General features: G+C 36.7%; 1 protein-coding gene across 1 annotated transcript in view; it reads left to right on the top strand.

Annotated features, from left to right (window-relative positions):
- The window catches only part of LOC125784870 (NLR family CARD domain-containing protein 3-like), a 185,812-nt gene that overhangs the window by 110,330 nt on the left and 60,571 nt on the right, over nt 1-14,911 (top strand). Inside the window, exon 6 of the mRNA XM_049468884.1 lies at nt 8,181-9,975. Coding sequence (XP_049324841.1) covers nt 8,181-9,975 — 1,795 coding nt within the window. The remainder of the gene's footprint in view (nt 1-8,180; nt 9,976-14,911) is intronic.

The raw sequence follows: 14,911 nt of genomic DNA, 5'->3' as shown, positions 1-14,911 counted from the left end.
TGAACACGTGATGTTGTCAGGTGCATGCTGGGGGTTGTAGTTCTGGAGAGGAGAACCTCGGTTCTGTGTATTTAAATCATGTATAGATCACAATTTATAGTCTTATTAAAGAAGAAAATCAGAGGAAACAACTTTCCATATTATATTATTAATCATGTTTAATTTAAAATGATATTACTGCAGGAATTTGTTGAAAATATTTGGTTGTAAACAGACCAGAAATAAAACAAATCTAAGCATTACCAAATAAAACCACTGAACTCTTGAAGAGCACTTGTAATATTATTCATTATTATTGTTTCAAATAATAATACTGTAATAATTTGAATTAATGGGATGGCTGGTCATAAATACATATAAAACACATCCTCAATATAATCCAGACATGATAGCGGATGACTTTATGAAGTTACAGATATGTGCAGCAGTTTTGATAAAGAATAAAATGATGTGTGTTTATTGAGGGATTTTCAGAAAGCTTTGGGAAGCTTCTGGAACAGTTATGAAAAAGTTAGTGTGGAACCTGTGAATGAGTTTACTCCACACTTTACTCTCATCATGGATCATCATGAAGATCTGTTTACAGGAAGAAGAGAGGAGCATCTCCAGCCCCCAGTGGAGTGTCTATGAAGAGTGACCGGTCCATGGTGGATCCTCCATTCTTCAGCAGTGGAGGAGGAAGCTCTGGGTCTCGGTACATCACTGCACTAAACTACTGTTCTGTTCTGAGAGTGAAGCTCTTCAGTTCCTGATCTTTATTAAAGATGTGCTGTGTGTTGGAGTTTCACTGTGTTTAATGTTAACAGAACTGAAACCCAGAGAGGAGCATCTCCAGCCCCCAGTGGAGTGTCTATGAAGAGTGACCGGTCCATGGGTCTTCCTCATAACTTCAGCGGTGAAGCTGTGACCTCTGACCCACAGTGAGTGAAACATCAAAGCCTCAGAAATTCAAATTTTCTCATGGTCATTAAATCACAACCCACTTTTTATAGAATATAAACCAAACAAATTTATTTTTGAAAAATACCCTCAAAAACACATTTACACATACATATGCATGTGTTACCGGCCTCAGGCCTAGGGGAAACCTTGGGCACGGTACAAACGTCCGTGTCCCTTAAAAACAAGAGAGACGGACACAGAAGTCAGCGTTTGCAAAAAACCTGGCGTTCTGAAGAGTGACTCCTCGCTGCCTGTTTTGTACTCTGGCCCGATCTCTAATTAAGGCGCGCCCCCTGCTGGTCTAGTGCCATGTATTAGTACTTCAGTTCAATTTGCTTAAAAACTAATAAAGTTTATTTAAAGAAATCCTAATCTAGACAAAACAAAATGAAAACAAAACAGTACAACTAAAGAAAAACCCAAATTGTGCATACAATTTATTAAGAAAAAAATCTAAAAGCATAAGGGTTGTCTATTTCCTTTATTAAATTTCCAGCCCCTTACACATGCAAAGTGAATTTAAAAGCAACTACATGTATAAAAGTTACTACAATCAAATTAAATATCAGAATAAGCCCAAAAATTAGCTATTTCACTTTTCTGCATATCTCTGTATTCAGAGAACATTAGTGAGAAACTGAGAAGGACCGTGCTGACTGCAGGTATAAAGGGAAATACAATAAATTAAATAAAACTACAAAACAAGAGGCTTTTATCTAACCTGTATTTTGTGGAAGTCAGTGAGACAGTTGGGCATGTTCCAACAGCTGTGAAGAAATCCCCACCCCCACCATGAACAGCATCTTGGGTATTTACATTTTTCCACGTATTTCTAAGTAAAGTTAAAGTCAAGAGAAAGGTGAGTGCACGCTCTCGAGAGGGGGGGTGCTAAATACGGCACAACACCGGCAAACGAATGGTGGTTACCATGGCAGCAAGAATGCTGCACGCGTCTCTCTGTCTCTTTTTTCCAATAGAAAATACGAGAACAAAATCAGAGGAGCGTTAATTATTTTACGCTTAAAAAAAAACAATGTATTTATTTAATCGCTGCTCTAAACTACAGGATCAGCTACAGGGGGGAGAATTACACATATATCTGTATATAGACCGTTTCAGAGGAATATTCACGAGCACAGGAAGTGACGTCGCTGTTCCTAGAACACTTCCGTTCAGCGGTAAACAGCGTTTAAAACAGTGGACGAAACTTTTTAATTTAACATGAATTCAAACTTCACCTAATCTGAGAGTCACAAACACTGAAAATCAGGTCAAATTGTTCTTTAAACAAGTAAACTATGGAGGACCAAACATTACATAAGTATAAATAAATACACATATAACTGTAGAAAGATATAAATAAATTAATGAATAAATAAAGTAATGTTGAAATTAATAAATATATAAATAAATGCACATATACGTGAATAAATAAATAAATAAATAAATACATGCACAAATAATTGTATAGGTAAATAAATTAATTAATAAATACAGTTCTTATTTATAAATGTATTTATTCATTTATATGTGCATTTATTTATGTCAACATTTATTTATTTATTCATGTATTTATTTAACTATTTATTTATTTATTAATTTATTTATTTCAACATTTTTTTATTTATGCTTATGTCATTTTTGGTCCTCCATAGTAAACACGCCTGCTTTGGTTTTTCACTCTGCTGACCTGCCTGCAGTTACAGCGTCCCTCACAACTCCTCCCTCCTTCTGATCTATAAATCATGCAGAGTTCGTGCTGGATATCGTTTGACTTGCTACAACCTCACCATAGTGATGCTTCTCTACTACAGGAACAAATATTCACAACTTTTACACTGAGAAATTAATTAAATGCTCTTTCACTGCCTCCGTTTCAACAAGGTAGTGATCAGATCTGGGTAGATCACCTCTATCAAGCGTTTTAAATCAGAGGAAAGAACTTCCCTCTTAAATCCTTATCAAAAGGATCAGGAAAAGAGGTTTGATCACTTTTTACTAATTTCTGATCGTATGTTTGCTCTGTTTTTGGGAGATTTGTGAGATATGCGCTCTCATTCTGACAGCTGTATAGTTGAAAATAGCGCCACCGGAAGTGTGGAAGGAACAGACATGTGCAGGAGCTTTATTATTGTTTTCCTCATTGAAACGGTCTATAGAGACAGTAAGGTGATCTGTGTTCTGAGATTGATGTTTAGTTTTTTAAATACACTAAATTACTATATATCTATATTGTTTTCTGCTTTGTATACTTTTTCTTACAACCCCAATTCCAATCAATTTATGCTTTGATTTTGTGTAAAATGTAAATATAAACAGAATTCAATTATTTGAAAATCCTTTTCAACCTATATTTAACTGAATACACTAAAAAGACAATGTTCAGACTGATAAACTTTATTGTTTTTTGCAAATATTCACTCATTTTGAATTTGATGCTGCAACACGTTCCAATGAAGTTGAGACGGGGCTAGGGCTGCACGATATTGGAAAAATGTTACAGTCCATTGTTTCAGTTTTCTAAAAGCCCCGCCCCCACCCGCACGCTGTCTCACCACAGAGACCCGGACCGACCGAGAGCTGAGTCAGCGCTTTAGAGTCAGCTGATCACTCAAAACCCGAGGAAAACAGCAGAACAACCATAATTAAGCATTTAAATGGCCTTTTAAAAGGTAAATAAGAGCGTTTTTTTGTGTTTAAAAGCATGAATTCAGCTTTAACTGGAAATATCTGCACTGCTAAACTGAGGTGCACAGCTTTGGACTGGCTGTCTGAGGCGGTTACAGGGTTCATACACTTTTCATATTTTCATGATCGTACAGTCTTTAAAATATCAGTGCAGACATTAACAATAAAACAAAAAATCCAGTCCAAAACTGATTATAGTAGGCCTATATCTTACTTACAATGTTTTTAAATAAAAAAAAACATTTCTTTCAGCAATGCTGACAATCTTCAATAATAAAATGTGTCTCTAATCCTGAGAGCTCTATTGTGTAAAACGGAATTAACTGATTTCATCAAATAACATGATATAGACTATTTAGTTTGAAACTGGGATTTCTAAACCTGCTTCCCAGAGAAAGAGAGAAAGAGATGACCATTACAGCCTAAAAATGCCTTAACACTCATAAAAACACAAATTAGTAACTTGAAAGAGATTCTTTTTTTTGCTTTTAATATTGGCTCAAAAATATATATTTAGCCTGCAGTCTAGAACCGTCTCCCACTGAAAACCTGTGGAGCGTCATGAAGCTCAAAATACGACGCCGGAGACCCGGACTGTAGATCAGCTGAAGATCTACATCAAGAAAGAATGAGAAAGAATTCCACCTACAAAGTTCAGCTATCAGTGTCCTCAGTTCACAAACTCTTATCGAGTGTTAAATAAAAAAGATGATGAAACACAGAGATAAACATCATCCTGTACAACTTCTTTACAACGTGTTGCAGCACCAAATTCAAATTTGCTAAAAATAATTTTACCTGATCGAACATTAAATATGTTCTCTTTGTTGTGAATTCAGTTGAATACAGGTTAAAAAGGATTTGCGAATCATCATATTCTGTTTTTATTTATGTTTTATATTTAATTGAAATCGGGGTTGTATTTTACTTTGGAATATTTATTGCATAACTTGTCCTGCAGTTTTTGAGATATCAACATTTGTTCTAAGTCCAGATTGTTTGGTCTGATTGTGTGATGTATTTTTGTGTGCAACATTTGGATATGTTCACTCATTTTCATCCAGCTGGCATTTCCACATTGAATCAGCATTGAATCATTTGGTGTTGATTTTGGCAATTCAACCTTTAATTAACCATAGCTCACTAAAATGAGAAAATCTTTTAGTTAACAGTGTTAACAATAAACAAACATCACTGTAGTAAAGCTGAGTATAAAGAATGTTACCCACCACTACCAATCTGATTCAACATTTAATCTCAAAAACCCAACAGTAAAACTAATAAAACATGAACATTCCCCCAGATATGGTGAAGAATTGGTGCCAAATTAAAAAGCAGTTGCTGCAAATGAAAGTAAAACTACTTTTTCATCCCTCCATCTAACCATTTTTTGAAATTGTATGGTAATGAAATGTAAAATGTTAATTCAAAAGGCAGAAGTTTGAGGATATTATGTTGATTCAACATTACAATTTTAACAATTGCAGAATTATTTAACATTAAATGTTGTTTCAACATTGTTTCAACATTGAAACAAAAACAGACATTACTTCAACCATATTTTAACCACATTTCAACATTGAAGTCGATTATGTGCCAGCTGGGTCCTCATATGATCACATTTTTTTTCTGTAGGCTGTCTTCCTTAACCCATTCACTCATTCATTCTTTACAACATTCATCTTTTACAAAATCCAGTAAACACTTGGAGCTCACAGCAACGCCTCATCAACAAACAACTATAACATAGCAACATCTAGGAACAGCCTATCAGCATTCTAGGAACAGCTTAACCAACAGCTGCAGTATAGCAACACCTTAGCAACCAACTAGCGCTGAACAATTAATTGCATTTGCGATTATCTCGCGATATTTTAAAATGAGATTCTCTAACCGCACAGGCTGCGATTTGACTGGTCACGTGACTTGGGAGCGAGCCGAGCCGAGGACGAGCGGAGCAAACCCGAGCAGGAGGCAGGGAGGTGGAGAAGTGAAGTCAACACAGCGCACTTTCACACCAGCACTGTTTGGTCTGGTTAAATCGAACTCTGGTCCGTTTGTAACTTTAGTGCGGTTCGATTGAGCAGGTGTGAAAACAGTAATCGCACTCGGGTGCGGATGAAAAGAACCGAACCGAGACCAGCTAGAGGAGGTGGATAACGTTAATTACCACAGCTGTCAACAAACACTGTCTCCATGCTCGCGCCGTCTGCGCTGTATTCACCGCTCACAGCCGCGTGACTCTGTTTATTATGTATAAATCTGCGCTGCATGTAGAAACACAAAATCTTCTCTTAATCTTCTTAATTTTTTATATCTATTTTTTCTATTAAAAAAAATGGTGAAAAGGAAAAGCTATTTATATATTTATTTTTCTATTAAAAAAAAAAAACAAATGGTGAAAAGGAAAAGCATAGATTTGTTTGCTTTATTGCTATCTGTGCTTTAAATAAATCTGACATTGTTTATTATTAAACAAATTGATTTATTGCTTCTGTTTGTTGAAAAATACTTGAGAAGACATTAAAAAATCGCATTTTAAATCGCAATCGCAATTTATAGATAAAAAATTGCAATTACATTATTTTCCAAAATCATTCAGCCCTACAACCAACAACTATATTATAGCAACACCCTATAAATCAGATGAAACCATGTATTCTGTGCCATCATTCTGCATTTCCTTTAGGAAATGAACTTCATATATTTAATCAGTTACTGTCTGGTATTCTTTATTTGATTTCTCTTGTGTTGTTTCTAAGATGCATCCAGGAACAAAATGAGAATTCATGCTTTTGTTATTATTGTAGTTTTTGTTATAATAAATATCAGTTGTATGTGTAGATGTGAGCTGCTATATCAGCTTATTTATTCCTGTAGATTACAGTGTGGATTTTCTATTTGTCCACAGAAAGAAGAAGAAAATAATAAACAGGGAAAAACTGGAACAAATATTCGAGGTTAGTCCTAAACCGTATATACAACTGGGATCTCCCTGATTTCTTTTATTTTTCAGTTTATTTTCAATTTAAGGTGAACATTTGTAATTGGTCTATCATAACTGTAATATTGTTAATATTAAGATCAGAGCATCTATAACTCCTCCCCTCCTCAGATTGATCTCTTTCTGATGTTCAGATTGTTCAGATCATCTGTCTCAGCACTGTAACAGCTTTAGTGATTCTGTGATGTTTGTTCTTTATCAGAAGCTGCAGCAGAAGTTTATCTCTCTAGTGAAAAACGAGCTGAACACATTCAAGAGACTCCTGAGTTCAGATTACCCAGCATGCTCTGAGGGAGAGGTGGAGGATGATCAAAGGGAGGGGGTGCTGAAGATCACACTGCATATCCTGAGGAACATGAAGCAGACAGACCTCGCCAACACACTAGAGAGCCGTAAGAGTTACTATTGGTATCAACCTGGTGCTAATTTATTTCTTTAGAGCTGATTTTCAAAGAGAATAAAAAATGTATTGCAGTATAAAAGACAACATACTGCAATCTTTATTATGAAATTATTTATTTACTGTATCACAGAGTTGTTCTACAGCAGGGGTCTCAAACTCATTTTTGCCGAGGGCCACATTGGCATATTGGCTGTCCTCTGAGGGCCAGATGTAACTTATAAATATAAGAAAATGTAACCAGATGTAATACAAAATGAATGTAATTACTCCTTAATGTTAAATAACTCTCAATATACTATTTATTCAATCAAATATTACAGTTGCATGGAAAAATGGTTGCTTGTTGCTCTATTAACATAAATCCTTTTAATTTATAAGTTATATTAACTTTGATCAAAACGTTTGATACTGAAATAAGGCTTAATAAATATAAAATCAAAAATTGTGAGCTGTGACAGATTTAGCATTTCCTCAGATTTAGCAGTTCCTCATCCAACCACTAGTCGGAGCTGCAGCTGCAGCACCACAAGCCCGCAGTCTTTGCTTAGTCAGAGCTACAGCCCAGCCACCCAAGTACGGGCTACAGGGCTCAGCTGAGCCAGTCTGGAGCGTTTTTAAAAATTTGTAAGTTCTTCTGTGTATGAAATAAAATAACCCCACTAACCGGATAATACAGCTCTCTACAGTTCATCTTTCAGCCCAAGCAGCTAACAGCAGCAGTTTAGAGCAGCGTCACGGAGGCACTGCTCGGATTACATTATAAACGCGCTGCTAACCTCAGGATGTTTATAACTACGGAGTTTAGTGGACACACCACGGCAGCAAGGTTAGACTGTTGAAGGCTACTGAAGACTACTAAAGCAGGCAACGCAGCGTAAGCAAAAAAAAAACAAAAACCACACACACACACCAAAATACAAGTTAAGATAAAATATGAAAACGAACATAATAAAGCATAAATAATTAAATTGAATTGCGGGCCAGATGTATGTTTATTTTGTTAACCCGTGAGGGGCCGTATGAAACCGCGTCGCGGGCCGCATGTGGCCCGCGGGCCGCTACTTTGAGACCCCTGTTCTACAGTGTCTTTAATGCTTGATTACAGCTGATTACATTTTCCTTATTGTCTTTCCCTATAATCAGAATTGGCCCCAGCATGTCAACAAAAGCTCAAATCCAAACTGAGGGAAAAATATCAGAGAATTAATGAAGGAATCTCAGCTCAGGTAAAGTCAGCACTTCTGAATGAGATCTACACAGAGCTCTTCATCACAGAGGGAGGAGGTGGAGACATCAATCAGGAACATGAGGTGAAGCAGATTGAAGCTGCATCCAGGAAAAGGCCAACAGAGGAAAGACCAATCAAATGTAACGACATTTTTAAACCCTTACCAGAACAGAACCAGCCCATCAAAACTGTACTGACTAAAGGAGTTGCTGGAATTGGAAAAACAGTCTCAGTGCAGAAGTTCATTCTGGACTGGACTGTAGGAGAAGTAAATCAGGATGTTCTCTTCATATTTCCACTTCCTTTTAGAGAACTGAATCTGATGAAGGAGACGAAGCTCAGTCTGGTGAATCTTCTTCAGCGCTTCTTCCCAGAAACACAAGATTTAAAACCAAGACATTATAAGAGCTATAAGATCATGTTCATCTTTGATGGTCTGGATGAGTGTCGACTTCCTCTGGATTTCCAGAACAATGAGAACTTGGTGGAAATAGAAGAGCAAACCTCAGTGGATGTTCTGCTGACGAACCTCATCAAGGGGAATCTGCTTCCCTCTGCTCTCCTCTGGATCACCTCTCGACCAGCAGCGGTCAGTCAGATCCCTCCTGAGTGTGTTCACCAGGTAACAGAAGTGCGGGGTTTCAGTGACCCTCAGAAAGAGGAGTACTTCAAGAAGAGGATCAGGGATGAGGACCTGGCCAACAAAGTCTTCTCACACATCAGGTCTTCAAGAAGCCTCTACATCATGTGCCACATACCGGTCTTCTGCTGGATTACAGCCACTGTTCTAGAGAGAATGCTGAGTGAAGCTGAGGGTGGAGAAACCCCCAAAACCCTGACGCAGATGTTCACACGCTTCCTGATCTTTCAGATCAAACACAAGAGCCAGAAGTACAGTGGGAAAAGTGAAACTGATCCTCAGCAGACTAGAGAAAGTATCCTGGCTCTGGGGAAACTGGCGTTCCAGCAGCTGGAGAAAGGAAACCTGATTTTCTATGAGGAAGATCTAAGAGAGAGTGGCATCGATACTAGAGAAGTATCAGTGTACTCAGGAGTGTGTACCCAGATCTTCAGACAGGAACATGAACTGCTGGACCTGGGGAAGGTCTTCAGCTTTGTACATCTGAGTATTCAGGAGTTCCTCGCTGCTTTATATGCATTTCTCTATTTCAACACTAAGGATCGGAATATGCAAACCACAGAACAGCAAACCACTGGACTATCTGAGCTTTTCAGCAGGAAATCGATGAATGACTTCCTCAGCAGTGCCGTGGATAAAGCCTTACAGAGTGAGAGTGGACATCTGGACCTGTTCCTTCGCTTCCTTCTGGGTCTCTCACTGGAGTCTAATCAGACTCTGTTACGATTCATACTGACACAGAAAGAGAAGAGCTCTCACAGCAATGAGGAAACAGTCAAATACATCAAGAAGAAGATTGAGGAGAACTCATCTCCAGAGAAATCCATCAATCTGTTCCACTGTCTGAATGAACTGGATGATCATTCTCTAGTGCAGGAAGTGCAGAAATACCTGAGTGGAGGTGATCGTCTTCATCAGGCCAGACTCTCTCCTGCTCAGTGGTCAGCTCTGGCGTTTGTGTTGGTGAATTCAGAAGAAGAGCTGAAGGAGTTTAACCTCAGTAAATATGATCCATCAGAGAAGTGTTTTCTGAGGCTGCTGCCAGTAGTTAAAATATCCAAAAGAGCTTTGTGAGTATTTTTATTCAGGCATTCACAGTTTTCATTAAATCACTGGTGAATATGTATTAATCACAATGTTTTATATTAGTAGATACAGTAGATATTTATTAAATTATTGTTTTAGATATCAGGCAAACACCATAATCCCAACGTAACACCAACATGAGACACAGCACCAATCCAAATTCCACTTCGACAGTTTACAATGAACACACAGCAGTTTTATCCTCAGTGACTAAATGTCTGGCTGCTGATATGATTATAAAGTTGTTAGTTTGGAGATATTTTACTGTGGAAATGCTAAAATGCTACACTTTACTTGGAAATTGAACAAAGCCAGCATGCTAAGGGCAAGTACTCTGCATTCCACAGTTACAGTTTAATCAAGCATCTTCCGATGGTTAGCAAGATAGCGTTACAGTAATTTCAGTCTGTCAATGAGTAAGCTACTAAAGTTAGCTGTTGATTTGAGTAAAATGAGTGCTGATAAAACTGCTGATACATAATTAACCTTTTCAATCAGCTGAAAGAAACACACATTCATGCTTTCTAGAAAACCCCAAAACTTAAAGGGATTACAGAGAAGTAGCTCACCCAATAACCAGTTACTGTCTTTAATGGAAAATTAATTAATTTTACAGCATTTTAAAGTACTTACAGGCCAGGTTATAATCTGTTACTCTGTGTATGTATGTGTCAAATAAAAATATAATCTTTTGTTACATTATTCCCTCTTTTAATATCTGATAGTATAAATATTAAAAAAAAACCTTATTGTTATCTAATCAATAATATCAGATAATCTATAAAGGAGGTCACTGGGAGGTCTTGCACTAATCAGATACAGAGACTAAAGTTTGGATGTATATGAGGCTTTCGGGTTGACTCATCTAGATTAAGCCTGGTTTGCTGGAATTTCTGATTTTTTTGTATAAAACACAGATCTGAATTTAATAACCAATAAATAAATGGAGGGAGAAAGTAAATGGTGGCAGGTTAAAAAAGCACCCAATAAACTTCACTCTTCGTCTCTTTTAACTCATAATCTGTCCCAGAACTTGAGCTGCCCTCACTGTAAACTGTTTTCTAATGGGTAACTCTAGCTTTCTGCATGATTACTATCTCTGTATAAAGAAACACCAGTCCATCTCACAGATACTGTATTTCACAGTTTCATTTTGTGTTCTATTTGTATGTCAGTTAAAATATTCTTTTAGATCAGGACACCATGAAGAATAGGGTGTGTTTGTATAATTACACCTTTATTTTGATAAATGCTATGGTATGAATAACGCTGTTATTTTCCATTTTCATTTAAGTGTATTTTTAAGTAAAATCTGTTTATTCTTATATTATAGACTAGCTTCATGTAATCTTGGAGTAAAGACGTGTGAAAGTCTGGAATCAGTTTTAAAGCTGGAAAACTCCTCACTGATAGAACTGGACCTCAGTAACAACAACCTGCAGGATTCAGGAGTGGAGCTGCTCTCTGCTGGACTGAAGAGTTCACACTGTAAACTGCAGACTCTCAGGTCAGTGTTTCTGTCGCTTTATTTTAAACAGACTAAAGGGAAATAGGAGTCACGTCTTAACTGAAAGTAATGCATAGAGTGGGTGCTGGATTGATGAGGTTATATCTCTGTATTTAGGGATTAATGTCAATATTTTTGCATAGATTTTACTGTGATTTAACAGTTGTGTCCACGCTTCCTGTCTTCTTTATTCCTGCTTAAGTTGTTTTATCCACATTTCTATCTGATCTTAACAAAACCTCAAGTAACTCTGGCGTTGTCTAAACTGCAGATAAATGTGTCCCAAATCTTGTTTTAATATAGGTGTCATTTGTGAGGCAGTGTGAATATTAAAAAAATCACACTGAACACTAAAATATGGATTTAGGCCACTTTCCCTCTGCAGTATGAGCAGAAATAATGACATAGTAGTATAATACAGGACAAATCCTGCACCTAACAACTGGGGTTATACATAGAGCTCAGCCAGGATCTACTACTCACTCAACTAACAACAATAGCCAAAACCACCACAATCTGATATTGTTAAGAAATATGATATGTTAAGAAAATCACCAAAATGTGTTATTTAAACTTTGTGTTTATTGTAAAATCTTTTGTGTTTATATCACATTTTTCAGATTAGCTTTGTGTAATCTTCAATTGAAGATGTGTGAAACTTTGGCATCAGTTTTAAAGTTGGAAAACTCCTCCCTGAAAGAGCTGGATCTCAGTAACAATGATCTGCAGGATTCAGGAGTGGAGCTGCTCTCTGCTGGACTGGAGAGTTTAGACTGTAAACTGCAGATTCTCAGGTGAGTTGGTTCAGTTTGAAATTATAAGTGTTAAAATATGTTATTTAAAGCTTTAACGAGATACTTATATATCAAATCACACAATAGGAAGCTTCTACTCAAGGCCAGAGTACACCAGTCAATCAAATGTGAACTCGGTTTGCAGTCATCTTTAGGATGTCTATACTAATATATTTTTTAAGTAGGCACACACTAATCACAAATGTTTTGAAGAAAATCATTAATTTACTTGCAGATGCTCTTAAATAGCTTTGCTGAACATGTCCTCTACAGTGATATGCAGGATTAATCACTCTAGCTTCCAAAAAAAAAAGGTTTAACCCCGTTGAAGAATATAATCTGTAGCCCGTAAGAGCATGAGCTGCATATAGATGTAGGTGACAGTAAAATTGATCAGCTGTGGAACTGGAGCTTTCTGTTTAATAGTTAATGTATATTCTGTTACTATTGTATTTTATCTTGTTTCTTTACCCTTCATCCACATCTCTATAACTACACAATCCAGTACAATCAGGAAAACAGGACGAGTCCACCTACTTCCTTGCAATAATTATTGTTCTGTCTCTTGGAAAGCTTCACTTTTTAAGTCCTAATAAAACCACAGTTAGCTAGTTTTCAACCTTATATTCAGTTCTTAATCCAGCCTACTGACACTGAGCTAAAAACCAAAAGTGTATTTACATGTTTTATGTACATATATATACATATACATATACATATATATATATATATATACACATTTCTTTTTGTCATACTAACACTTTTCAGATCAAATAAAACCTTTCATGATCAAATAAACTTTAATATCAAACAAATATAACCTATAAATATGAACAAGCACGTTTTGAATGATAATTTCATTATTTAAGGGGAAAAACTCCAAACCAATCTAGCCCTTTGTAAAAAAAAAAAAAAGTATCCCCCCCCCCCCCCCCATAAATTAATTGTGACTAATCACATTTTTGGAAAGCTGAGTTACATTTACCTAACCACAACCAGGCTGGATTATTGTACAATAAATTCAGAAATCCCTTAAATAGAACTGTCTAACAACATGAAGCAGATAAAAGATCTCAAAAAGCAGCACATCTTGCCCTGATCTGAAGAAATTCAAAAACAGATAAGAAAACAAAGTCATTAATCTGAAAAAGGAGGTCCCAAAAAACCTAGAACAACATTTAAAGAACTGCAGGTCTCACTCGCCTCAGTTAAGATCAGTGTTAATGATTCAATAATAAGAAAAAGACTGGGTGAAAATGGTCACAATGGGAGAGTTCCAAGATAAAAAACACTGCTGACCAAAAATAACACAACGACCCGTCTCACATTTACCAACAAACATCTTAATGATCTCCAGGACTTTGGGTAAATATTTTTTTGACTGAAGAGACAAAAGTGTTTTTTTTTTTGGAAAGTCCCGTAACTTCTGGTGTAAAACCAGCACATAATTTCAGATAAAGAACATCATACTGAACGTAAAACATGGTGGTGGTAGTATGATGGTCAGAGTCTGCGTTGCTGCTTTAGGACCTGCCCAACTTGCTGTAAGAGACAATCCTGAAAGAATATCTGGCCATCTGTTCGTGACCTCAAGCTCAGATGTTTTCAGGTTCGACAGCAGGACATGGCTTTGGAGGTTTTGGAGTGGCTAAGTGGCTAAGCTGATATTAAACAGGACATTTATGCTCAAAAACCCTCCTTGACTTTATTTGTTGCCGCCAAGGGCATCCACTAAGGTATTAGATTTAGAGCAGCAAACACTTTTTCACACAGGGTTATACATGCTTTTTTACATATAAAAAAGGTAAAATAAGTAATTGAATGCGACTTCTTCAAATTAGAAATCATGGAGGGGTCTGAAACTTTTATCTTAGGTGCACGTCCACTATGAGAGATATAATCTAAAAAAAAAAAAGTATAATTTTTTAATTAACATCTGTCAATCACCAAAAATTCTGGGCCTCAAAGACCTGTTAGTCCGCCTCCACAAATTAAAAGCACCTGTTTGAGGTCGTTAGCTGCATAAAGACACCTGTCCACCCCACACAATCAGTAAGACTCAAATACAAAACAGGCACCAAATTTCCTTTGACTTTTCTGTACTCTGTAGTACTGAGACATTTCAGTCAGTGCTTTTTCAGTATTGAATTTTAACACCTATCCCTAATCGAAATTGACTCAGAGCTCAGTTTTAACAGCCATATCAAATCAATTATCAATTCAGCTTTATACTTCCTGAAAAACAGTAAGATTTAAATACTTTATGAAGGCAAATCTAGAAAAACTCATTCACGCCTTTATTTCTAGTAGATAAGATTACTGTAACAGCTTCCTCACTGGCCTCCCCAAACATCTGTCAGACAACTGCAGCTTATTCAGTACGCTGCTGCCAGAATACTAACCAGGACAAAGAGGCAGGGACGTGTAACTCCAGTGCTCATATCATACAATCAGCTGGAGAATAAAGTTTAAAATACTGCTCCTTTTCTATGAAGCACTAAAAAGGTTTTTACCAACGTAAATCTCTGATATGCTGGAGAAATACTGCCCTGTTAGACTCCTCAGATCAGTAGAGGCAGATCTGTTAACACTACCTAGAATTAGAACCAATGACGAGAC

Source organism: Astyanax mexicanus, chromosome 1 (assembly GCF_023375975.1).
Source record: "Astyanax mexicanus isolate ESR-SI-001 chromosome 1, AstMex3_surface, whole genome shotgun sequence".
In the NCBI taxonomy this organism is placed as follows: Eukaryota; Metazoa; Chordata; class Actinopteri; order Characiformes; family Acestrorhamphidae; genus Astyanax; species Astyanax mexicanus.
Note: the sequence above shows the minus strand (reverse complement) of the source record. Positions and strands in the feature narration are given on the sequence as shown.